We start from the raw sequence: 25,585 nt of genomic DNA, 5'->3' as shown, positions 1-25,585 counted from the left end.
TCCAAAAGATGGTTATAGGTACATTTTGCTGACATATTATTCCCTAAGAGTGTAGGATACCTATTTGAATTAGCTGGGAAAAATAATTCAGCAAAGCAGTTGTTAGAATGGAATGACAGTCAGTCTTTTGCTCGGTGACATTTAGAAGAAAAATAAAAATGGACAGAGCTTATTTTTGGCCTGAAATGGAATCTGTGAGCTGATCAGTATGACACAGCGTAATTAGTGAGTGATGGCTACTTTCTGCTGTTGTTTTACAGCAAATAGAATGATTTGGCTGATGTACTGTAACAGAAGAGGCTAATGGAATCAGACAGTTGAGAGGCAAATAGGTTTATTCTGTTTTATACTTTACTGCTTTCTGGCATGAATTATACTGCAACCATCATAAAAATTAAAACTAGCCACACTGGCTGATAAACATGTATTTCCTTTTCATTAATTAGTCCTCTTGTTTATGGTTTATCTATGGTTTATGTATATGTTTATCTCTTATATTGTTTCTCTTACATTTTAAGATGTAGTCTGGTGTAGCTTTTTCACTCGGGTTTTATCTCTGGCTTATTGACTATTTTAAGAACTGCTTACACTTGAGTTTTGCAAAGTCTCCAGGTAATGCCTTTATTGATACTGTTGAGGACCCTATGAGGGAGAACACATTAGAGCTGACCCTCAGGGCTGGGGGTGTGCACAGGGGCTGGCACTGCTGCGCTTGGTACTGAGGAAAGAGAATTTCGGGGCTTTTGATCTTGATCCACGCCAAGGAGTAAATGGAGTCTGCTCCTCTGCTACCAGCCGGGGGATGGGGAATGGGGCTATGTGCTGTTCTGACTTGGACCTTCAGGAAGGCGTCAGCAAGTGAGCTTTGAAGGCCTTACGCTCCAGAAGTCGTATTACCAATAGCCCTTCTAGAGCATCCTGACATATTCGTGTTTTTTCTGCCGCTGTTTCGGGATTGTGCGGGATCACAGGGATGCCGAAATGCGGATTACACGTGTCCCCTGGTATTTCCCTAAGATGGTCAGACATCAGGAATCGCCCCGCGGTGCAGCACCCCCGTCCTGCACCGCCCGGGGTCCGCAGTGCCCGGAACCCGGGCCGGGAGGGGACCGGAGGGGCTGGAGCGAGACCCCCTGGAGGGCGGGGGGAGCAGGTGCCGTTTGGGAAGCGATGTGGCCGCAGCTCCGCTCCGTTCCTCTGGGATCTGCCCGTACCCGGCGCCGCCGAGGCCCCGCGGCCACCCCGCGTCCCCCCACTCCCCGCTCCCCTCACGGACGGCGCGCGCGGGGCCGAGGCGGGCGCGAGGCAGGGCCGCGTGCGGCCGCAGCGGGCGGCGAGGGCCGCCGGGGGGCGCGCGCGCGGCGGGCGCGGATTGGCTGCGGGCGGCGCGCGGCGGGTCCCGCCCGGCGCGGGGGCGGGACCAGGGACGAGGGGCGGGACCGGGACGGGCTCCGCGCGCCGGCCCCCGCCCGCTCTCCCGCCGGGCGCCGCGGCCGCACTTACTTAGCGGTTGGGAGCGGGCGCTGTCTGCGGCTTTCTCTGCCGGGGAGGCTCCACCGCCGGGGTGCGCGACGCGGCCGCTGCTCGCCTCGCCATGTCCAAGGAGACGAAGAAGCCGTTCCGCCAGAGCATGGCCGAGTGGCGGCAGTTCATCTACAACCCCAGCAGCGGCGAGTTCCTGGGGCGCACGGCGAAGAGCTGGGGTGAGCGCTGCCGCCCTAAGGGGCACAAGGGCGGGGCGCGGCGCCGGCGGAGCCGAGGGGCGGCGGGGAGCGGGGCCGAGCGCGGGAGGAGAGGGGAGGGGGTGGGGGGTGTGCGGGGGCGGGATGCGGGAGGTTCCCCGCGGGGGGATGCGGGGGCGGCGCGCGCCAGGTGAGGCGGCCCCGCGCGGCGCACGCGCCCGGCGCCCGCTACAACCGCCGCGCTAAAAATAGCGCCGTCCGTGACAGCGGGGGCGGGGGTCGGGGATGGGAAGGGGAGTTCCCGGAGCGCCCCCCGGGCCGACTCACCGCCCACCCGGCACCGGTCCGGGCCCGCCGGCTCCTCCCTCGCCCGGGCCGCCCCGGGGGCCGCCGCGGTGCGGCCGTGACGGGCCTTGGGTCGCGAGGTGCGGGGCGGCCCCGCCCGCGGTGTGGCCCCCGCAGCCCGCGCGTGCCGGGGCAGTTCCGCCGCTCCAGCCCTTCCCAGCGCGCCCCCCCCGCGCTCCAGCGGCGCAGGGAATCCAGAATGAATGGGCGCAAATCGCCTTTGTACTTGTAGCTGTGGGACGGGGAGGGGGAGCACAGGAAAACCCCCAAACCCCAAAAAAGTTCATGAGCCCCGATTCCAGAGTGAGCGCTGTCTGTCGTTGTGCGTCATCGTGCTAAATTTGTTCCAGCGTGGGGCTTCTGGGCCTTTTATTTTCTTAAAGGAAGCTTTCAAAGGAAGGCTCTCCAGTAAAGCTTGTGAAGGCAGTGTTTGTTTTCCCATTTTCAGGTAGTCATCCCATTGCTTTCCTCTGAGCTGGAAAGCATGTTATCATAATCTCGTTGCTTCCAGTAAAAATATTTATATTTTCCGAATGTGTTTTCTCATATTAAACCGTACAAATGCTTAATATTAGGATGTTTCTTCAGCCCTCATGGGACATATTTACTGACTTTAGAAAATGCTGCGTCTCCTCCCAAAACTTGGATGTAGTTGGGATACTTAAACGTTGTCCTTACAAAACCAACAAGAATCTCAGCGTGGTGTAAAGGAACAGGCCAATACATCCTTGGCCTTGACACAATCTCAATGAATACTAATGTTGAAATAGTGAGGAGGAGCTTTAAGCGGGCTGTGCATGGGGTGTGCTTTCTCTGCCGTGCCAGTATCTCCTGTCTGTCAGGAGAGGGCCCGAGCTCTGACAGGAGTTCTCCTCCATTCAGATGGAAATAAGAGCTTGCAGCTACTCTGCCATTTGAATAGCAAAGGAGAGGAAATTTCCACTATGCTGTTGTCTACTGATCTTTCTGTACAGGCAGGTTTCCTCAAGTGCGTGGGCTGGGTGTGTGGATTGCAGAAGTCTGGCTGTGTCATGAGTCTGAGGAGAACAGACTGTAGGCATGTTAGAAATAGCTTGTAAGTTTTTTCAACAAAAAGTGAAGATGAAACCACCTTGTCTGTTTAAACCTGTCTAGTAGGGCAAGTCAGTTAGGACGTTCCTAGTCTGTGTTAGTCCCAGACCAATAGATAACACTTGAAACATAAGTGAGACTACTTAGTTGGTATTTGAGTTTCTACAGCTACTAGATAAAAGATGTTTTTGAGAAAGTATGTATAGACAGTTTGAATAATTTTACTGTGTGCAGTCAATTGGAATAGTTGTACTTCATTAATAAGTTTTCTTTAGTGGATTAGGTGATTGGCATGTAGTTAGTGCTATATAACATTTCCTCAGCCTGGACATTAGGAGGTGAATGTTTAGTGTCACTATAAATTTTCAGTGTATTTTTTCATCAATATTTGTTTTGTCATTTTGTGATTACCATACTGTGCCTGTTTAATTTAGTTTAGTTATAGTCTGACTGTTTTGGGATGTGGCATGTGGCTCTGTGTTTGGTTTCACTTTTTAATAGCAGGACACTAATTGTGTGGCTCTGTTGGCACAGAAGAATATGCAGGGTTTGGTCTCGTTTCTGCCCTTGCAGTACCGGTGTGAGCTTAGACCTGTCTCACTGACGAGTGTTCCTCTTCTGTTGCTGGTCTCCCGGCTGAAAGGTGAAGGAGGTAGAAGAGGAAAGCTCTGGTTCCCAGTCTGCTGGGTTTTCATGTCTCCAGGGGCAGCACGATGAGAATTCAGTTGGCTCTGGTTCTTCTGTGCATATTCTCTCGTCTCAAGACATCTTCCTTGCAGAAATAAGACACAGGCAGTAGAGAAACTGTTAAATAATTATTCACAGTATGTGCATGTTTTGCCCTAGTCTGAGACAGTCCCCCGGGCTTATGTAAATTGGAACTGCAAGGCAGTGATTCTCTGTGAAACCCAGTGCTGTGGCATTGGAGTACTCCTCTGTCTGCCATTTCTACACCAGCAATTTGTGAAGAGATCAAACACAAGTAGCTCCTCTACTCATATTTGTGAGGCAACACAGATATGTTGCCTCTTAGAGTTTGGTAAAGGGTTGCCTGTTTCAATTTGGTGAAAACTCCGTAATATGTCTCCTCTTGTGGAAAATAGTTGGGGAATTTCACATCTTTTGCAGACTTGAGGGGTAATTCAATTTGAATCTTTCACAAATTGGTATCCACACCTACACACCCTCCCCCCCAAACCTATTTTTAATTATTTGGCATAATCATTTGTTGTATTAAAGAGACAGAAAACACTGGAAAGACTGTTGATGACTTGAGGTGGTGGCATTCCCAGCAGAAAGGCGTGAGGGGTGCTGATAGCCCTTGCAGAGGTGAAGGGAATGAGGATCAGTGCTGGGGTCCACCCAGAATTTAATCAGGTAGGGCAGAGAAAGGAGCACTTGGCAGACTGCCATATGGGGCCTTTCTGCAAGTAAAAGGAAGATCAGCATTTGACTCTGCCTGTAATGGCAAGGTGCTGTGTCTGCCTGGAATTAGAGTAGGAATGGAGTGAGATCATCATGAACATACTGTAATGGGGTGCTCACCACACAGTCAGGTGTGTCCATAGCCTTACAGGATAGGCAGTGAATTCTTTTCACACAAGGTTACAGAAAAATAAGTAGTGCCAAAAAAGAAAGGCAATACAGACTCTAGTACATCACCTGTGGTCACACTAGATGTGATGTCAAGTGTATTTAAGTCTTTCTGTAAAGGTGATTGTGTCAAGGTATTTGAGGTAGAGGTGGCATTGTCTTGAAGTACATAGAAATTCAGACCTACTGAATTTTCTTTTGAATGGGTAGTTGCATCCTTCAGTGCACAATACGTGTTTGTAATTACAAACAAACACAAAACCTGACCAGCAAAACCCAACACCTTATTTTTAGGAAAGTTTTCCACCATGTCAGTGGATATACAGTTTGATTGGTAGCCATAGCAAAGGATCCAGTTTTGCTTCTGTTTCGTCTTCACTGAGTTCCTGGTTGCACATACAGGACTGTTAAAGTTTTAGCTGCTTTTCTGAGTTGAATCATCTGTGTTCTCTCTCAGTGTTTTGAGCAGGGTTTTATTGTAATTTGGCTTTCTTTACAGTAATGTAATATTATACATTCTGGCATCACTGTCTGCTATTGCAGTAGAATATTTTTCCTGGTGCAGATCACTGAAAAAAGGCATCTTGCCTTTTCTTGTTGCAGGTATCAGTAAGCTCTAGTGGTACAGTGAGGGTATTTGGGGGGTTAGGGTTTTTTGTGTTCTAAATGCTTAATCATGGCATCAGACACTGGCTTTTGTGGTTCTTTGCAAGTGTTGCACTTGATGGTTTTTATTGTCTCCTGAGGTGTAGCCATGTTATATGTGGAGCCCTGGCTTCTTGTGATGTTGGGACTGAAGTTATATTTCTTCCAAGTCTTCCTCTTCCTCCCTCTACTGTTCCTCAGATCTAGAAAACAGTAATTCTCAAGTGTGTGAAAAATAAAATTGAAACATGATCAGTGATTATTTAAAATGTATACTTATGTTAGTTTAAGGAAAGAAATCCATCTGCAGGTGGACTAAAATTCCTTGATGTTCCTGGCACTGGTGGTAGTCAGTAGGAACATTACTTGGGTATTTAAATCCCACTAGTTAAAGATGCTGAAGAATGGTCATGCAGGTGATAGGATCAATGCAGCATGGGATCCAACAAACCAGAAAGAGACAGCATTTAATTTTTTGCTGTTACAGGTAATGTTGAATAGTTTCTTCCATGTCTGTGTCAGTGTGTGTACTGATACCTGGATATATCTACCTATGTATTGCATGAGGTAGATTTACCAATCTGGTTAATGCCAGACTGACATGCTTTTTTTTTATCAGCTTTGCCATGTAAAGTGTGGAAAGTGTGTGTTCATCATGGAAGTGATGGCCAGGTGATATCTTGCATTCACCAGTCAGAAATTCTAATTTTAACAGTGGAGAAGTGCTTTGATCCCTGCAAGTGAATTCCAGCTAATGATGGTACCAGCACATTGGTTCGGAAATGGCAGTTTTCCAGATTTGACTTGCTTGTTCGTGTGGTTAGGACACGAAGAAGGGGTTTTTTGGTACTGTGATGCCCTGTAAAAAGAAAAGCAAACCAAAACAACTAGGTAAATTGTAATGCAGAATTTTGTTTTTAGTTTTTCTTATGTTATAGTTTTAATGTAGCGAGATGTTCTGCAACAATTGAATTGAGTTGCGTGATGTGGTAGCTGTACTTTCCATGGAGTAAATGTGGAGGATAGCTTTTCACTGTTACTTGGGTACATCTTGTTTTCTGACAAGAAATCCAGTGTTATGTGAAGTTATTTTGGCAGAGTTTCTTGACAGGTTGTGGCTTGCTCATTGTGATTAGCTTAGGATAATTAGTACTAATAGGCTCACAAAGAGCAGCTTACTCAGTTCGGGGCTGTTGGAAGTTGCAGAGAAGTTTGTTGTTGTTTGGGTTTTTTCCCTTTTTTAATGTGGCAAAGTAGCATAAATGGGGCAGCTTAGTGCTCAGTGCAGTGCATTTACCAGCTATATTAAAATAAGAATTAAAAATAATCTATGTGTTTGTACACACACACGTGCTTTGCTGGACTGGGAGAGCTTAGCAGAGTTTCAGGGCTCTGAATAAAACAGCCTTTCTAGCCTTCATCCTGCTGCATGTTCCCGGTGGACGGGATGCTGCTGGGAGGGAGAGGGGCTGGGTGAGGCCCTGTGGGCACTGTGGTCCCCCCACGGAGTCGATCCCCAGTTTGGCGCTGTTGTCCCCAGTATTGGCGCTCCCTCCCTGGGCATGGGGGGCTCCCCAGGGACTGCCCACGGAGCGGTTCTGCCCTGCCCCTGCTGCTGGAGGGGAGGGGGTCCCAGCACCCCCTGCCCCACTGCAGTAGGGGGCCTTTGTGGGTGGGCACCATCCCCACAAAGGAGGAGCTGCAGCAGGCCTGGATCTGCTCCTCGGGGAGCTCCCGACTGAGGCCCCAGGCAGTCCTGCAGGTGCCATGGTGGTGTCGGCCCAAAGCAGGACTGTGCTTAGGGCCACGTCTGCTTAGAGGGGCACACCAGGTGATGTTGTGCCCATCAGTAATAAACAAGTGGGCAGGGGTTTGTTTTTAATTTGGGGTTTTTTTCCAGTGAAGTTTGGCATAATCTTTTAGAGATTAAAATAACGATGTATTATGAAATAGCTCAATGAAAAAAAGATTTCCCTGACTTTCTTGCTTTTACACTAATTGCCATGTAAACTGCTTGTCTCGTCTTACGTGTCAAACTCTTTTTCTGTTCCATTGGAACTGTTTGATGAATGTCTTGGTCACTTGATGGGAAGTGTACTTTCTAGACAGCTTGATGAAAGTGTATTCAATAATTGATTAACTTACAGGGATCCAAGTGAGAGGTTACCAAAGGTTTTGTAAGGGAGCTTTTTTGTTTGGGATGCCCAGAATACACTGAGTATTAATTAGAAGATCCTTGTTCTGTTTTGGATCCAGTTAAAGCAATTATAACCTTATAAGTAAAGCAAATTGCTGGTGTGCCAAATACAAATGCAATTTTTGTTGACTAGGATTTCTACTATTTATTTTTATATTCTCTTTTGAGCACCTAAGTAGCCTTAGATAGTTTACAGTAGATGTCAAGCTCTCTTGTTCATTATAGAGTAAGCTTGGTTTTCTGTTTGCATACTTTCCTACTTCTAATTTCTGCATAGAATCTTGCATCTTATTGGTTCCAAATATATTTTAAATACCTGATCACTCTCAGACTTTTGCAGATGGGTAAGTAACTTTATCAACACATGAAATCAAAAACTAAAACCAAACCAAAAATCCAATAACGTTCAGCTGGTTTCTGGAGAGAATTTATCTTAAAGATAATTTGGGAATCACCACATTATTTTAATAGATGTACACTGAATTCTTTCAGAAGTAATACAGGTACTTGCATCTTTAGCAGTCATGGGTTACTGTGGTTTATATTTGCACTGAATATTTCAGTGCAAAATGCAATCATAGTTTCTGGGACAGGAGCCAAGGATTAGGCTTCCTTCTGTCATCTTCCAGTGGACAGTACATATCACTGTGATACAGTCATGTTTGCTTTTGCTCTGTCCTTTTCTATGGAAGGCTGAAAAATACTGCATTTAATCAAGTGTCAGTGGTAGGATGTTGTGTAATGGTTTTATGTGCTTTTCTCTACCTGGGTTATATCTCTGGCTTCTGATAGCACCCTTATATAGCTAGACTATTCTATAAAAATTGAATTTCTGTCATCATTTGGTTATGTTTTTGAGTTAGAAAGGTTTTGAAGATGGCTCTCTGTTCAAGCATCTGATTTCCTCAGTACTTTTTGACAATGTCTGTGCGTGTGTCCTTAAGTCTCAGGTGCTCAGTCTTGAAACAGAATCATGCACTCTTTTAGGTTGGGATTGTACACCAGAGTAATGAAACAAGTTGAAGCTGGTAACATCTGTGTAACTGGTGAATTCCACTGAGGTTGCTGGGTCTCTGAGGTAGATTGGTAAAGCAGGTGGATGTGTTAGGCAAAGACTTGATAAATCTGAATAGAAGGCTTGGTTTTGTTTTCAAAAATCTGCAGCAGAAAGCATTTTCACCTTGAGAAGGTCTCTTGTAACAGGATCCATGTGTGAATGAATGCTCTGTGTGGAGTTTCCTCATGCAATTGCAATTGGAAGATGAAAGAACTGAGTGAAGAGATATAATTATTAAACTGGATCTAAACCTGCTTTCATCTTCCCGGCCACCCTTTCCTTTCCAGATACAAAACTATGATTCCCTTAAGCAAGTGAAACTTAATTTTTTTCCTAATGCATTGCTTAGTCATCTTTGCCAGCTTTCCTTTGTAGCCCATAGAGCAATTTTTAATGCTGCTCTCTTAAAAATATAAATGCTAAAATGCCCTGTAAGTTTTAAGAATCAGAAAGTATTAAGAAAACCTCTTTGTATGTATTGTTGTGCACTGTGCATTATATATGTATGCTGGAGGCATATTTACAGCTACAGACATTGTATTGCTTATTTCCTGGTTTTATTTTCAAAATAGATAATGGAATTAGATGAAACAAAAATAGTAATTTTAATTTTTTCTTTACAGGATTGATCTTACTGTTCTATCTGGTATTCTATGGCTTCCTAGCAGCACTCTTCACATTTACAATGTGGGTTATGCTTCAGACACTGAGCAGTGATATACCAAAATACCGTGACCGGATTTCTAGTCCAGGTAACACTGTATTTATTTTTTCATAAAACTCTGTCTGGTTTAACAGCTAAGTTTCATTTGAGAGCTTGTTGGAAGTGTGATTATTCCTCAATTACTTGCAGATTGCAAAGGTAAAACCTGATGTGAGGCAAGTGATATATGCTTATAGGATAAATTCAGTCAGTAGCTTTTTGTGTGTATGTGCTAACTTTTACTGTGTTTTCCTCTAAGTTCTTTTCAGTTGAATTCTTCCTGTATCTAGAACACAATTTTACCTGCAAATCCAGAGAACATGCTGTTGGAGAAGTGGGATTATAATTTAATCAAATTGCTTTAAAGGTACCATAAACCAGTTCTTTTGGCTGAGATGGACAGCCACCTTGATTAGTGTTTGGTACTTTGAAGAAGGTACAGGAAGGCTGTGCTGTGGGTGTGATCTGTATAAGGACTGTGGGCTGGAGGCCCTTCTGGAGTTTTTAGTACAGAATTAGGTAGTTTTCAATTGACGTGGAATGTCTGGATTTCAGGGCTCGTTGGCCTGTTCTGTGGGGATCCACTAAAGTGAGAGGGTCCTGCTGTGTGATGAAGCCAAGTCCACGTAACATGGAGCTGCCACTACAGGTGGTGTCTTGCTTCCTGGAGCTGATGCTCCTTTTGTTTACGTGCCCATCTGAACCCACTGCTGGCTGGTTCAGAGAGCTGTATGTGACAGACAAAAACTCTACACAAGTAAGAATGAGTAATAAGGTGGTTGTCTTTTTTTTTCCCCCCTTCCACCGTTTTTTAACTTTTTTTTTTTTTTAAATTGTTTAAAATATATCACAAAATTCTGACATAGGCTCTGTTTTGGTATATCTCCATATTGGAAAAATATTAAGAATTTTCACTCTGAAAGATTTAAAAATTGATTCTGTGTACTTTAACTAGACCAAAGAGATTAGTGTGTTCTAGTTACTGTTTCTGGAGAATGTGTAAGTATTTGATTTGTATATGCAACTTAAATGGTCTGGCCACTTGAACATTTGATATCTCAGTTTTTCTAATAACTTATCTTAGGGACCAAATTTATGTTTAAAACACAAAACTAAATGGTGCAATATTAATATTTTGGTGGAAGTGAGACAACTTTATTTTTAAAAATACTCTTCCCTTTCTCTAAACTCAAAACTCTTAAAATTGACCAACATCTTGTAGCTGCATCCACACTTAAGATGATACAGTAATCTTTGTGTGAGCAAGTTGCAGTTGGACCAGCGTGATAAACTTCTCTGGATTCTGAACAGAATTTGTGTGGTGTAGTATTCTGGCCTTCTCTAACAAGTGTTGTCTTGTAAGGGATTTTGAGGATTTGTGTTGTTTTTCAAGCTAAGAATGGGCTAGATGCTGCAAAGAATAATTTAAAAAAAAAAAGAAAAAAATGAGGAAAAAAAGAAGGTGGCTTAGTTGACCATTTCTCTCCATTTCCATTGTGGAAGTCAGAACCTTGGTAGTGGATGGAACTGTGAGGAGCTGTGACTTAATGCTGGACTTGAGTGACATTTCTCTCTTGCAATTCAGGGTATTTTCCTTGACTTTGAAATAAGTCGTAGGGGATGTTTGTTTAAAAAGTTATGTATGCCACAATTAGTTTTTAATTTAAGAATTCCTATAATGTTTCTGAATTAAATCTTTTTATTAACCATTTATTATTTTTAGTAACTCATACATAAAAGTTAATAAAATTGCTTGTCTCTGTTTCAGTGTTCCTCTTTAACTCTGTCATTTTTCACTTGCAGTGAAACATGTAATGTTCCGGGCTGTAAGACTTTAAATTATAAAAACAAATTCTACATACAAAACCTGGATGGCGTAGGTCAATGGTTTTACTCTTGTTAAACATATTTGGAAATCTCACAATTGATTTATTTTATAATTTTTATTTTACTTGCTTTGTACACTGGGATATAAATCAAATCCAGATGATTTTTTTAAAATCCCTCTTGGAATTGTAATATAATGTAAAATCTCTCTTACAGTCTTAGATGTGATCCTGTGCTGAGGCTGTTAATTCTGATCCTTTAGAAGAGCCCAAATCCTGCATCTCTCTCAGTCTATGCATCAGTCCTTCATATAGCTTTTTCTGTAGAATTTACACCATAGTCTTTAGGCAGACTGTGATCCACTGAAATTCAAGTAGTCCTTTCCTCCTAGGATGTTTCTGAAGTTTCACTGAAGCAATAAATCTCTCCAAATTATTGTTTCATTCACTGATGACTGGTTGAATTATTTTGTCATTATTCCCTTTGAAAAACACATAGATAATAATAATCTCTTATCCCTCAAAAGCCCTTGGTGTGTAAAACCCCTTCAGTGATTTTTCAGCCCTGCTAATAATTATCTTGTACTTTGTTGAATCCCAGATCAGTGTAAAGGCCAGAAAATGTAATGGTACAAAGTAATCTGCAGTTAAAATAGTATTTGTAGGTTTACATGGACTGTCAGTCATTGAAGCATTTAGTTGTGGCTTCCATGGAAATAATTTAACTGCTGCTGTTGCAGAAAAGAGGATCTGTGATTTATTGGGAATCTTACAAAAGAGCTAGAGTAAAAAAGCATTAAATTATATCTGGATTTTTTTTAGAATCTGAAAGATGTTTGTGATAAATGTTTAGTATATACCTTTATTATTTCTCAGTTGAAAGTATTTGTAAGTGAATCCTGCCTTCTTTTGAGAAACTTGGTCACTTCTATAGGTGAAGCCTTAGACCTGCACTTCTGGTATGCTTTCAAAAACCTTACTGTGATTGATTAACTGCAGTATAACATGTTAAGAATCCAACATTAAGACATGTTTTCCATCTTTATCTTCCCACTGCGCTCTTATCATCTTAAATGTTTAGTTTATATTCAGGAGGCCTGATTTATTTAATTTTTTGGGGGGAGATGAATTTTGTTTTCTGCCTTAAATTCTATTCATTTGGGAATCTAATTGGTTTTGCCAGATAATAGGAAACTACGTGGCATCCTAAGCTGATACAATTGGTTGCTGTAATTGCAACTTCTTTATGCCAGATTTGACTTTGATCAAATTTGATTTAGGAAAAAGTTAATCTGATAAAATATAGGTTGGTATTTTGGGGGTTTGTGTTTGTGTGTGGGGTTTTGTTTTTTTTTTTTGGTGGGACTACACTGTCAGTTCTCAGCTATACTTGAAGAGACAGATGCATGGACACTCACTTGTTAATCACAGCTGCTGGGTTTTTATCTGTGCTAATTATTTATATTAAATAAAAATTACCCTAAGGTGCTGTGAATAAAGCAATCAGTCACACATCCTTTTTTGAAGAGATTTTGAACTCTTCTGCAGTGTCTGGTGGTGTGGTGCTATTTCATCTGCTGCTGAAGCTGTGATGAATAATAGAAGCATTGGCTATCTCTGTTAGTGACAAACTCCTGATGGCACAGGCTGGGTATTAGCAAGGAGTGTGTCTTTTGCTTTCACCTGCTACAGAAAAATCCCTAAGATTTAACACTGCACCTTTCTTGAGCCATGTGCTGGGAGAAAGGACAGTTCAGCTCTGTCAAGGGCCCACACTCCACGTGTGCCTTTTTCATCCGTCAGCCAAAGCCGCCCTCCAGCCCTTGGCAATCCACGTCCGTGTTTGTGCTGCCGGCCCTGGCTGCCTGGCTGGGGGGGTTCCTGCTCCGGTACCCAGAGCCAGCAGCCAAGTGGAGCCATAGTCCCACTGGGAACGCTGGTGCTGCAGGGCCTGGAGGCAGCTCCAGAGCATTCCTGGGGCCTGGCTGAGCCATACACCTCTCCAGGGACACGGGCCCAGGGGCTTCATGAAGTGTCTTGTGTTCTCCGTGAAACAGATGGTGCCTAAACTTTCTGTTTGAGGACGTGGAGGAGAAGAACAGAAACTACCTTGGCTTGTCTATTTTGATTGGGGTAACTTTCAAGCCATCTTTACACACAATCAAGATTTTTAAAATGCTTTTTTGTGTGAGTTTCTATGAAAAAAATACAATCATAGCTTCACTCTATACTGCCTGAAACTTTGAACCATTGCTTGAACTGAAGGCTTTCTGGGTGTGGTTTTGGGTATTTTTTCAATTATTTAAGTTTAATTTGCCGAGTATGGAAAATAGGAAGTGAATTAGTAAAAATCTTTGATTAAAGCTGATTAAGCTGCTAATTTCGCTTTTCCTAATCACTTGGGTTTGCTTTGTGAATTGCAGCTATGCACTGGGTTGGATTTAAATATTAATTAATGTAATGTTGATTTTGATAAGTGGCTTCAAACACAAACTACCTTCCAGTACTGTGGAATGTAGGGGTAACGCTGATGTTTCTTTACAGATGGACATTTTCCAATTTATGGGTATATTGAATAGGTTGGAGTGGTGTAGGAAAGAGAAGTCGTTTAGTTCCTAACTTGCACTTTTTCTTTTTAAGGACTTATGATCTCACCAAAGCCAGACACCGCATTGGAATTTTACTTTAACAAGAGTGACAGCCAGTCATATTTGGAATATGTTACTACACTTAAAAGTTTCCTTGAATGTAAGTTACTTCAAACTCCACAAGTAATTCAGGAATCTTTGTCTTGAGAACATTACTTTCATTTTTTGCCTGTAGTTACTAGTTGCTAATGGAGACTTGTGCAAGTTCAGGATTACTACAGATATGTGTTATTAAAGTATATGCTTTGCAGAAGAAGGTAAGTATTGATGCCTGTATTGGACAGGGAGCCCTGGGCAAGAGGAATAATGGAGTACATAATGGAGAGTTTTGTCTCCTAGTCCAGTGTTTTGGTGTCATGGTTATTTAAATACTGTAAGTAGAAATTACATGTGCCAAGAGAATATAATGTAAAATAACATACATCATGTATTTGGAGGCAAAGTTTATCAAGACTTACCTAATTAATCTAAATGATTTGATAACTGAGAATCCCGTAGCCTTAAGACCTTAAGTGTCTATTTGAAAAAATAAGGCACACAAAGATTAAATTAATTGCAATTTATTACTTTTCACCCCGATACATAGTATTATGGGCAGTGATATTAAAATACTGAATTTAGAACATGGAGAAAAGGTAACACAGGCAAGACTGAAGGATGGCAAAATCATTAGTTTGTCATGTGTTATTCTATGTATGTGCCTGCATGTACACTTATTCTAATAATACAGAAATCAATTAAAATATTAGTAAGTTTAACCCCTTAAAAATTGTAAATCAGAATTGAGAAGGTGCTGTGTGCATGAGTTGCTTTGTTAGCTACACAAGCTATTCTTGAATCTCTCCATATTCATAGTTTTGGTGCCTACTAAAAGCTTCTATGAGTAGGATTTTCTTTCAGAGCTGAGCCAAGGCTCCTGGGAGGAATGCTGCATGTCATGATTACCTGCCTCCTGCAGTTTTGTGGGTCTTGCATGGAGGATGAACTTTCCCTTTCTCCATTTTACTTTGTTAATGAGGTGGGGTGGAGGGTAAGGGAGGGGAAAACCCCACAAAAAATCCTTAATGTGAATAGATTAGCATTTGTGGCAGTGTGATCTGTGTACTTGCAAAACACAAAGAAACAATTTGGGATCTTAGTATAAAACCAATTATACTACCTGATGTAAATGTAGAGACCATTTAATATTACTTACTGAAGTATTTGAAGTTTTCCTGTGCATTTGTAAAAGAAACGTGTGCAGACAGAAAAACTGGTTCAGTTTCCAGGTAAAAAATTGATTGTTTATATTTTAATACGTTATTAGTTTAGAACATGTAATAAGTTTATGTACAGGAATTTATGAAGTTGTGACTATTGTTACAATTTGAAAAGCAAGACAGTATTACTTCTTTCATAATACTCTTTTTATTCTTTCATTCAAGTGCAGTGCCACTTCCTGATAGACTTCAAAAAAGTGTTTAAGATGGATGTAAGAGACAGTGCTCTGAAAATAGTTCTTTGAGAGAACTCTTTGACAAGTAACACTTGTCAAATTATATACTTATATAGGCATCAGCAGGCTTTGGCTGCTTATTTGTTTTCTACCAATTGACTTATAAGCTATTTCTGTTTCATAGCATACAATGAGTCAAAGCAGTCCCAAAACATAGATTGTACACCAGGAAAGATTTTTGAGCAAAATGATGTTGCTGTTAAAAAGGCCTGTCGATTCAACCTCTCTGATCTGGGGCAGTGCTCTGGAAAGGAAGATACGAATTTTGGGTATTCCAAAGGAACTCCCTGTGTGATTGTGAAAATGAACAGAGTAAGTGCCTGCTTCTTTTTAATTCTTAGTATAAGTTCTCCCAACTACTGCTGTATGAAAAATGACTGTAGAAAGGACTGAAATATGTGTTCAGTTTGCTACTTGAGATATTTGCATTTCTAGAATAGTGTAATTTACTGAAAGGTCTGGCAATTCATGTTTTCAGAGAGCAGAGTGAAGTGAGCTTTTTGAGCTTTCTAATACTTAGAGGTATTGGCTTTGACTACTTGCATCAAAATATCTGAATTCCCTGTTTTAAGAAGTAATTTGCTTTTTGCTTTTGCTTACTGTTCTGTAAAATGGATCCTATACCACTCTGCAAGTAAAATATGTTTTACTTCATATGTGTGGTGCAGAAATCTAGCTAGGATGTCATGCATTCTGTAACTCCTAAACTATGAAAGGTGATGAAAACTTCACTAAGTATTTGACTTTTCGGTGATGTTACACATTACTCGAATTGCTAATTGGTTGAACCATTAATGCTACATGCTGAATATAAAATAACAGTCTTTTCTGTGCCTACTGTAACTATTTGAGTTAATTTGAGTAAACTATTTAACTTAACAATACTTTAAATCTTTGTCCTAATTTAAAATTGTGTTCAGGTAAAAATGACACTGAATAGATTTACTCCCTGTATGAATGCTGTCATTTAATGAGGTGAAAAGTCAAATTCAGTCTGTAAAATTGGAAAGAGGGAAAAACATCTGTAAATATTGTAACCTTCTCTCCTCTAGATAATTGGATTAAAGCCCGAAGGAGAACCACGTATACAGTGTACACCTAAGGTCAGTCCTGAATGTAAGAAATAAGTGTGTAGTTAATTTTCCTTATGAGTAGGACGAATAGTGAAGTAATTTATTTCACTCTTTCCTTCTTGTTAGAGACTTTGTATTTTTGTTTGTTTTTCATCTTGCTGTATGTCTAATTTAGTTTTAGTGTCTTTAATTTCTTCAGTGTACTTATAAAAATATTTTTCAGTTGTTGTTCATTCATCTTTAGATGTGTTTTAGCTACCTGTTTTTTGCTGTAGAGTTGTGGAAAATACATATATGTTATTTGTGGTCTTATTTATTTATTTATTGTGAGTTATATTTTGTTTTCTCATTTCATAACCTATATTTTTATTTTTTCTCCATGCTGCAAGTGCACCTTAGACAGTTTTGTAAATGATGGGTAAGACTCTGTGTGTGGAAACTAATGTTACTGCTCAAGTAAAAATTGCCTTCAAATCAAGTATAAACTACTCACAATAACAGCTAATTATGCATATTTGTTATGTACCAGTGGATTTCTACAGAATGTTTTATGGTAATTATAATAATTACTTTGACTTAGGGATATTTTTCCTAGACTGCTGGGGGAGCAGTGAAAGCCTTGGTAAGTTTGTAGCTTGAGTGAAGGGCGCAGTCCTGGCTTTTAGCTGGAGGTGACTGGTAAAAATGTGGGCTGGGAAATGTCATCAGTTAACGAGACAAATACTTGTAAGGTTTCTGCCTTCTTCCTGGGTACCTGCGGTAGGCATAGATTTTAATACTTGATTTTTGTGGAGTCTTTGAAAGTTTTGATCTCTCCATGACAGTCCATTGTAAGCAAAGGTGATTCCTTTTCTTATTTGAAACTGATTTCTTTGCTTCCAGTCTCAAAAAAGACATTGTTCTCTTGAAGGAATTATTTGGTTTTTAGAATAAAGCAATTAAGCTTCTTCTAATAGTCTCTTTCTTCTTTGACTTGTCTAGTTTATAATTTTTTCATAATGTGATAACCCAGACTGGACAGAGGTTGTCCTCTAGCTGAGCTATGGTTAATGGCACAGTTTCTCCCTTTGTAATCACATTGGAAATAATAAAAGTGTCTCAAGGTGAATTTGCTGTTTGTAATACACTTAGTCTTTATTTTAATTGTTCTAATATTTAGATCTTTCTTTCGTTTATTTCCCAGTCTGTATTTGTAGATGTCAGTTCTTGAAGTTGAATTTCATATTACGATTTTTGGTCCTTGCTCTGTAATTTTTTATCATCATTTTAAAGGGATCGAGTTCTCTGAAGTGTTTTGCACTACTTACAGCCTGGGCCCATCAGTGAGTTAACTTAGTTTTGCATCTCACAAGTCCTTATTGAAAACACTGAACGGGGTCCATCTTCATTTCCACCTGAAATGCCTTGTGGTGTGTTGAGAGCTAATGTTCAAGTGATTTATAAAATATTGATGATAATCCTATTTTATGATGATTCTATTTCTTCAGCTTTTTTGTATGGATGCTCTATGAGACAGTGGTAGAAGCTGTAGTAAGCAAATTACAGATGATCCTTTTTCTATCCTCTTAGCTGGTTTCAGTAGGAAAAGAATAAGTTTGATAACAACTTGGTTGATAATGATGGGCTTTTTTACTATTTTGTTTACCCTTTGAGATACTTTGAAATAAATAATATGTATTTTTTTTCTGTAAGTACAAATTACTTAGCGAATTTATTTAATAAAGATAGAATATAGTTAGAAGTTGTCTGATGATAAGCTAAGCAGGGTCGTCCTAGAGCACATGGCACAGGGTTGGGTCCAGACAGATCTTGAATATCTCCAGTGAGGGAGACTCCAGCACCTCTCTGGGCAACCTGTGCTCAGTCACTGCACAGTAACAGTCCTTCCTCATGGTCAGGTGGAACTTCCTGTGCATCACTGTTATGTATACTGAGAGCAGTACTGAGTGTCTGCCTGGACTGAGCACCATCTGACTTTTAAATGGAACTTTAGTTTTTACAAGTCTCTCACGTACAAAATGAGGTTAATAGCTTCTCTCTGCACATCCTGCCAGTCTTTGTCACCTGAAATATCATTTAAATTTTTCAATGTGAAATCTATGTTCTTCAGGCATTCTCCTGTGAGGCAATTCTTCTTTCTTCTCCCTGTACTTTTTCTATGGGATTTTTTTTAAATGGAAAAATTAAAAAGGTAGATCTGCGATTTCAAAGTCAGCACACTTACAGTTGGAGATGCTTCTGCCTCTGCCCTTTTAGTAGTGTCCATCATCACAGTATTTTCTGTAGGTTCTGTTTGCAGTGTCAGACACTAATTACAGCTGGTTCTTCCTTCTGCACCCTGGAGGAACTGATCTGCTGTAGTCTTGCTGATCTCCACAAAGAGAAACAAACCAACACAAGATGGTGTTTCCAAGAAGTTTGAAGATCAGCGTTTTAGGTCTTTTGTTTGAGGCTGGAGATGTGCAGTTTCAGGTGCACTGGAACATTTTTTTGCAATATTCTTTCAAGTTAAAACTTACCTCTATTGAAAACTGGTAGATTTGATGGGAGTTTTTTTTTTAACTAAAGAAAAAAAACCTTAATTCCAAAATACATTAATTTCTTCTATTTAGTGACCATCTTGACTTTGTACTAGGTATCACTTCCTAGTGTACAAGAATGAAGAATGGTTGTATGAACGACACTACGTGCCTTGCTCCTGTCAGCATAGTCAGGATCTGAGTTAACCTGCTTTTTGTGACAGAAATCTTTGTTGGTTTACAGTTTCCACTAATGCATACTGCTCTTTATCTCATGCAGTGATACCATTTCTTCTTCTCAAGTTATTAATAGACCATTCCTGCCCAAGGTCTTTCCTTGGGTCTTTGAATATTATTTTAATATCTGGAAAATTATTCTTTCTAAGACACAGTTTTAATAAAGACCAAGTTAGTGAGGTAAAAGTCCATCTGTCCAGCTACATTTTCTGATTTTGCTGTCAGCAAACTGACTGTCAGCAACTCTTTGTGGAAACTAAAGGGTAAGCAGATAAAGTGACACTCCCTAGTGGACTGATTCTTCAGCAAAGGCAGCTTGTTCGGGTGTTTTTTGGTTTGTTTTTATTTAATTGTGTAGGGATATTAATTAGACCCCACAGCAGTTGCATGAGACAGGCAGCTGCATGTCCCAGAACCCCTCTGCTGTTGCACTGGTAGCCTAATGCCTATATAGTTCTGACTGCATGCATGCCTTGTGTTTAGCTGCTCCAGAAAGCACTATTTATCTTTCCTGTGTTATTCTGATTATTTAACCGTTATTTCAAAAATATATTTGAAAAATTAGTATTTTCAGCTGCATGAGCTTCAAATAAAGTATAATGGTGAAAAGCAACACATTTGTACTTAGAGATTTTATTTGCTAGCTTAAGGTTCAAAATACTTAATAAACATATATTGAAGAATTGCAATAATTTAGACTGCAAAGGAATGGGAATGTGGCCATATCCTAAAAAACATATAGTACGTTCTTTTAAGGAGGTCAGAAGAAGGTAATCTTAAACTGTGATTTGTTCTTTACTATTTTTTGATCTTACTGGAGTTGTCTTCTGAACTTTGTAGAGTACCTATTCATAATCACAGCTGTTGTATGTGGTAGTATAGGAAAAGCCATGACAGTTGCTGATACACTTTGAACTTGTGTATTACACTGAACAAGCAGTGATGGTCTGAAGATACATTTAGTATTGGGGGGATCGTTTTAATGGCATTTCCCTTGATTATGTAATATATTTATCTTATTACAGAAAGTCATGTTAGATGTGGGCATTTCCTAGTGGTTTGACATCCTGCCAGGATACACAATCCTGAAGAATACTGTGTGTAGGGAGAGGTGTCTTTGTCTGGACTGCTCAGTCACATCCACATATTTGGTATATCTCACAGTTTTGAGCGACTCCTTAGTCAGAAATTAGGCAGCAACTTTGTAGGTAGCTACTTCTTATTCCCAAATTTGGGATTGTAGGGGACAGTTGAGTGAGAAGGCATGCATGTGTATATGTTGTTCCTCTGAGGTGGTGATGACACACAGAAGTCTAGTAACATCACCATTTTAAACTTGGATTTCTTTTTAGGTGACCTATATTTGAAGGAAACATCCAGGCTTGCTTGTGGATGCTTGGGATTTTAGTTATAGGGGTGATTTTTGGTTGTTAAATTATTCATTACAATTAATGTCCTCTTCCCCCTTCGCCATTTCTTTGACTCATAAGAAAAGCATGAAGGCAAGCTGTCTTGATTGCTAATTTAAATAGTACTGTTAATCCTTACTGTAGCAGATGTGTGCAGCATGTAACTATTTGCCAAAAATAAGTGTATTTTAAAAGTTATTCTATAAGTTTGTAGGTCAGTTGCCTTTTTTTTTTTAGGTATCTTGTGCTTTATCATTGGGTTATAATTCTAATTTTGTGTTCAATTCTATGCAAGCAGATGTTAACTTTTGCTTTTTTTGCTGTCTCCAATTACAGGATGAAGGCATGGTTGCTATAACTTATTTTCCTCCTCATGGCCTGATAGACTTGATGTACTTTCCATACTATGGGAAAAGCTTGCATGTAAGTCTGCCTTAATGATGGTCTTCATGTGGTGAATGTTTTGGTTCTGTTTGCATTTACAGTTAGCAAGATCAGATTGATTCTGAAGTTTGAACTTTGTAATGAGGTACTCATCAGGAATATTTGATATGCAGAAATGGCACAGTGGTTGATGAGATTAGAGATGCTTTCTCAGAGATGAGGAAATAATCTGGGCATTGTCCTAATGAAGAAGTGGCTGTATAGCATCAGTACTGAGAGCATCTGCTCTTTTTTAGTCACTGATATCCTTGTGGTCCAGGATGGTTATTTGTCTTTTGCTGCTCAGTACAATGAGCCAGACTCGCTGACCTTAGAGAAAGTTCTCTTTTTTAGATGATCTGATATAGTTAATGAGGATGCTGACCCTCTTCCCTCCTCCCCCAAATTTTTCTTGAGTAAAAGTACATCTGTTTTCAGAACATCATAAAAATTTGTGTACTTATTCAAAACATCTTGGTGGTTACAAGACTTCTCTCCTTGAGGAAACATGGGAATTTCAGTTCTGATTTTCAGAAAATTCAGTACCTCAAGTGTGGTATCACCCTTACAGCTGGAGAGTTTTCAGGGTACCTTGCCTTGCTGCATTTCCCCCTCCCACTCTGAAGTTCATTGGAGCACAGGAAAATTTCTGATGTAGTAAAACCACTATCCAGTGAAAGCAGTTACTTCAATCTACTTCTAGTACTTCATATTAAAGATTTTAGCACATCCCCTTCCATGACATCACTTTTTGCAAAGGAGACTGAGTATTCTGTAGTGTTTCCTCTGGTAGACAAGATGCCTAAAACCAACAGAAATGTATTAAAGAGTCCTTTAAGTTAATGAGGGGGGAAAAAATCTTAACACAAGATTTTGTTCAATTAAAATTTGAGGCTTATGTTTGTATAATACTGCAGTGTTTTATTTAGTCCATTACTTATGAATTCTTACCAGGAAAATAAATAATTTTGCTTAATCAGCAGTCAGCAGTATTGACCTAAAAATATTAATAAGTTATGGAAATACTTTATGAACATTGGATGAAAAGCTGCCTTAACAATGTATAATAAATAAGCTCTTATTTAATTCATAAGCATTTTACAAGAGTAATGGAATTGGATGTGGGGTATAATATTGTGTTGACAAAAAAAAAAGAATTGGTTCTGCTCTCATTTTTAAATTTTAATTTTTATTATGAGGGAGCAAAGTCAGCAGTTGTAATTGTTCCACCAAATATGACTGACCAGGAAGGATACTGTCAAGATATTCAAGGAAAGGTCTCTGTGTAAAGCTATCAGAGAACACCTTTTAGAATGGTTTCTTGCTGAACAAACAACAATGGCATAGGGTAGGAGGGAAGCTGGTTCATTGGCATTTGTTGAATCACACTTAAAACCTTGCTAGAAAAGTTAGGTTCTATAGCAATTACACCCACCCATCCCCAAACCAAACCCAAAACAAGCAGAAGAGACAACAGAATGGATAGGAAGGAAGATGCTAATTTCTGAGGTTGTTTCAAGTGGAGGTTTCTAGAAAAACTGGACCTAATATAATAGAAAAGGGTAAAGACATATGCTTCTTGAAGATAGTATGAATTAAATTATCTTTAATGGATTAGTTAAGAAGTAGTATGAAGAATGTTTACCTGACTAACTTGGAAAAAAAAGTGTCTTACCTGAGTCAGGTTGGGCTTTGAAAAGTTGGGTTCTTAATTAGTTTTTTTCTTAACTGTTCTGAAGGATTAGATGTTAATTTAATGCTAACTTACTCTGGTCTCTCAAATATTTTCCCCATCTTTCTGTTTACTAGGCTCACTATTTACAGCCTCTAGTGGCTGTTCAACTAGCAATTCACCCCAACAGTACCAAAGAAGAAATAGCAATTGAGTGCAAGATCCTGGGCTCACCTAATTTAAAAAACGAAGATGACCGTGACAAGTTTCTGGGACGAATTACCTTCAAAGTTCAGATGTCTGAATAGCTGGAGTAAATACTCTCCACAAAGTAAATGTTGTGTTGTCTGTTTTGTATCAGCTGGACATGCCATTCTTAGGATATGAGACCACCTTGGAGAATGTTAAGGTGGTTTATGGCGTTCAGGGTAGCATAATAATATGCTTCCAAATTGTATGTTTAAAATCCCTTAAAATAAATGCCTATCCTGCTTTTGCCTGCCCCATTGGAACAGTGTACAGACTATAGTTATGTCATAGGGACCTGTAAATAGCTGTTTTCAAACACATAATAATGGTGACCTTTGTCCTGTTCTAAAACGTGGTTTTATCCCCCAAGTGAGTGTCTCAAGCTTAATGTGCTGTGCTCTGTAAATATTGTATTGATTTAACACTGGTTTAACTGTCATATCTCAATGCTGACACAGTTAGAGGGATAAATAATAAATGGTACCTGATTGACATAGTGAGTTCTTTGTAAGAGTAAACACCTCCAACGTAAATTGTGTGGATGGGAGTGGGTGGGTGGATGGATGGCTGAGTGGAGATGCCTTAAATTGTAGACTGGGTGGCGTGGGAGAATTGAAATGAGTTTTAAGAGTTGGTATGGATTTCTGAAAGTAAGTGCTCAACTAGTACTTCCTTGTGCTTGTCACTGTGCAAGTATTGTGTACATGTAATACTTGGTATAGAGTTTGGTGTTCTAGCTGAGGAATTGAATCTTTCTTTGTGTTGTTAATTGCTTGTAATATGTGGAGCACAAATAAAATCTATACAATATTTTAAAACTTTTTAGTTCAGAAATATTGATAGCAAACAGTTTAAATTGTTTAGGGTCATGGTAACAGTTGTACAACAGAGCTGCTTGAAAAAAGTGGCTTCACTATTGTGGGAATAGGCTTTCATTTTCCAATTAAAAAGTTTTCCGAAGAACCTCTGTTTATGAAAAAAAAAAGGAAAAAGAAAGGATTGTCTTGATTAAACATTCCTGTTTAATTTATATATCTGTTTCGTTGCATCATTTTAACATGTCTCATGTCTTCATCTGCTCTTTCATCTTGGACTTTGTGTGTATTTCATCATCATCCATTTAGAAAATTGGTATCATCAGCTGCTTCATAGAAATATCCTGTTGACCTGCAGTGGATTACCTGCAGTGTAACTCCAAAGGCAGTTGCTAAAATGCCTACAAACAGACTGGTTTATTTGTGCCTGATGCTCACATTAAACCAGGCTGACCCATTCCATTGGGCTGTAACTTCGGCAGCTGTGCTGACATGTGATTTATGCTACTCTTCCCCAGGGTTTTTGTTTGTTTAGGTCTTGGGGGGTGTGTTTTTTTGAGCACATGGTCCACATTCTGATGTCTTCTTAATATTAAAGACCACAGCAAATCCGCATTTGTGTAAATACCTGTACGTTCTGCTAGTTAGGCCTAAATTTGTTACTTAATAGGCTTTTGTACCTAATTGTTACAGTGGTTTTTAATATTTTATTTAAACAAATTAAATGAAGGATTTCTAAAATTAAAGATCCAATCTTATTGCCCTGCTTTAAAAAAGTTTGGGTCCAGTCTAAGCCACATTAGTGAAAAACTTTTAACAGCTGTGCAAGTTTACACTGGTGCACAGTTGGAGGAAGCTGCTCTTAATGGGACTTGAACAGTGTCTTAAACCTCATTAAAAATAGATTTATACTGATCTGATACCATTCAGCATGCTTTTTTGTTGTCTACAAAAGAAAGTTGTTGTTCCTACAATATGCAATGGATATTTTTGTAATAATGGCATGCATTAATACTGAATGAGATGTTCTTTTAAAATATTCCATTACTAATGTTTTAAATGATGCACTTTTAGAGCTGGGATACCTGGCTTCTTGAAGATATGACTAATTGCTTCTCCGTGTATTAATACTGCCTGAAAGTATTTTAATAGTTGTGAGGGAACTTAAATGTAGATGTTGCATCTGACAATGAAAAGGATTCACTTCATGTAAAAACTTTTCACATTTGTGTTCACTTAGGAATGGTAAGAACTTCTGGAAAAACACTCAGTTTTCAAATGAGCTTGTTTTTTGCAACAATTTCTCTTTTGACTTATCTATATAGACAAAGCATGAAATGGCAACTCTTCACCAGCACTTTTCAGACAGGTAAAACTCAATAAACTCCTGTTCTCCCTAGATTCTGTACAAGTGTTTGTTGTTTTGTTTTTTTTTTTTAAATTTAAACACATAAGGATTATCAGTTGGGGGAGGGGGGAGAAATAAAGTTTTGAAAGGGTTCAGCTATCAAAATTAGCATGTAAAACCTAAGTAGGTAATGAGTCTAGTCTTAAACTATTTAATTAAACTGAACTGGTTCTCATGTTTATTTCTGGGTTTCAAGTAAGTAAATGATGCAGCAGTTACCTAATAGTAAACAGGTGTATAGACTGTTAGGATAGAATACAATTCCTTATTTCCTTCATGTGAATTTTACAGTAAATTAGACTTCATTTTAAATTATGATTAAAGATTTAAATTTACTACTTTGTTACCAGAAACCTGAAATGTTTAACTTTTATACTGTTAAATACTTACTTATTTGGTAACTTTTAGTGTCTTTTAGTTTTAAACATTGTGAAATTGCCTGTTGTTGCAGGTTCTGTTTTTCATACCACCTTGACAACCCCCTGGTGTCCAAGTCAGTTGAGGTACCTTCTCCCTGC

At 39.6% G+C, this 25,585-nt stretch overlaps 1 protein-coding gene across 1 annotated transcript; it reads left to right on the top strand.

The window, feature by feature from the left end:
- The first annotated feature begins 1,429 nt into the window (after nt 1–1,429).
- Nucleotides 1,430–25,060, top strand: ATP1B3 (ATPase Na+/K+ transporting subunit beta 3). Its single transcript, XM_027739501.2, has 7 exons — nt 1,430–1,703; nt 9,214–9,342; nt 13,760–13,867; nt 15,387–15,574; nt 16,315–16,365; nt 20,837–20,923; nt 22,733–25,060. The coding sequence occupies exons 1-7, from the start codon at nt 1,595–1,597 to the stop codon at nt 22,901–22,903; spliced, it is 843 nt and encodes a 280-aa protein (XP_027595302.1). The 5' UTR covers nt 1,430–1,594; the 3' UTR covers nt 22,904–25,060.
- The last annotated feature ends 525 nt before the right edge of the window (nt 25,061–25,585 follow it).

This window comes from Pipra filicauda, unplaced genomic scaffold, assembly GCF_003945595.2.
Source record: "Pipra filicauda isolate LSUMZ 115617 unplaced genomic scaffold, ASM394559v2 scaffold126_size2276778_pilon, whole genome shotgun sequence".
Classification (NCBI taxonomy): Eukaryota; Metazoa; Chordata; class Aves; order Passeriformes; family Pipridae; genus Pipra; species Pipra filicauda.
This window is presented reverse-complemented; position numbering and strand designations above follow the sequence as displayed.

Coding starts and splice junctions, on each gene's coding strand:
- ATP1B3 (XM_027739501.2), top strand. CDS start 1,595: ATGTCCAAGGAGACGAAGAAGCCGTTCCGCCAGAGCATGGCCGAGTGG. Junction 9,343..13,759: donor TGACCGGATTTCTAGTCCAG/GTAACACTGTAT, acceptor TTTCTTTTTAAG/GACTTATGATCTCACCAAAG. Junction 20,924..22,732: donor ACTATGGGAAAAGCTTGCAT/GTAAGTCTGCCT, acceptor TCTGTTTACTAG/GCTCACTATTTACAGCCTCT.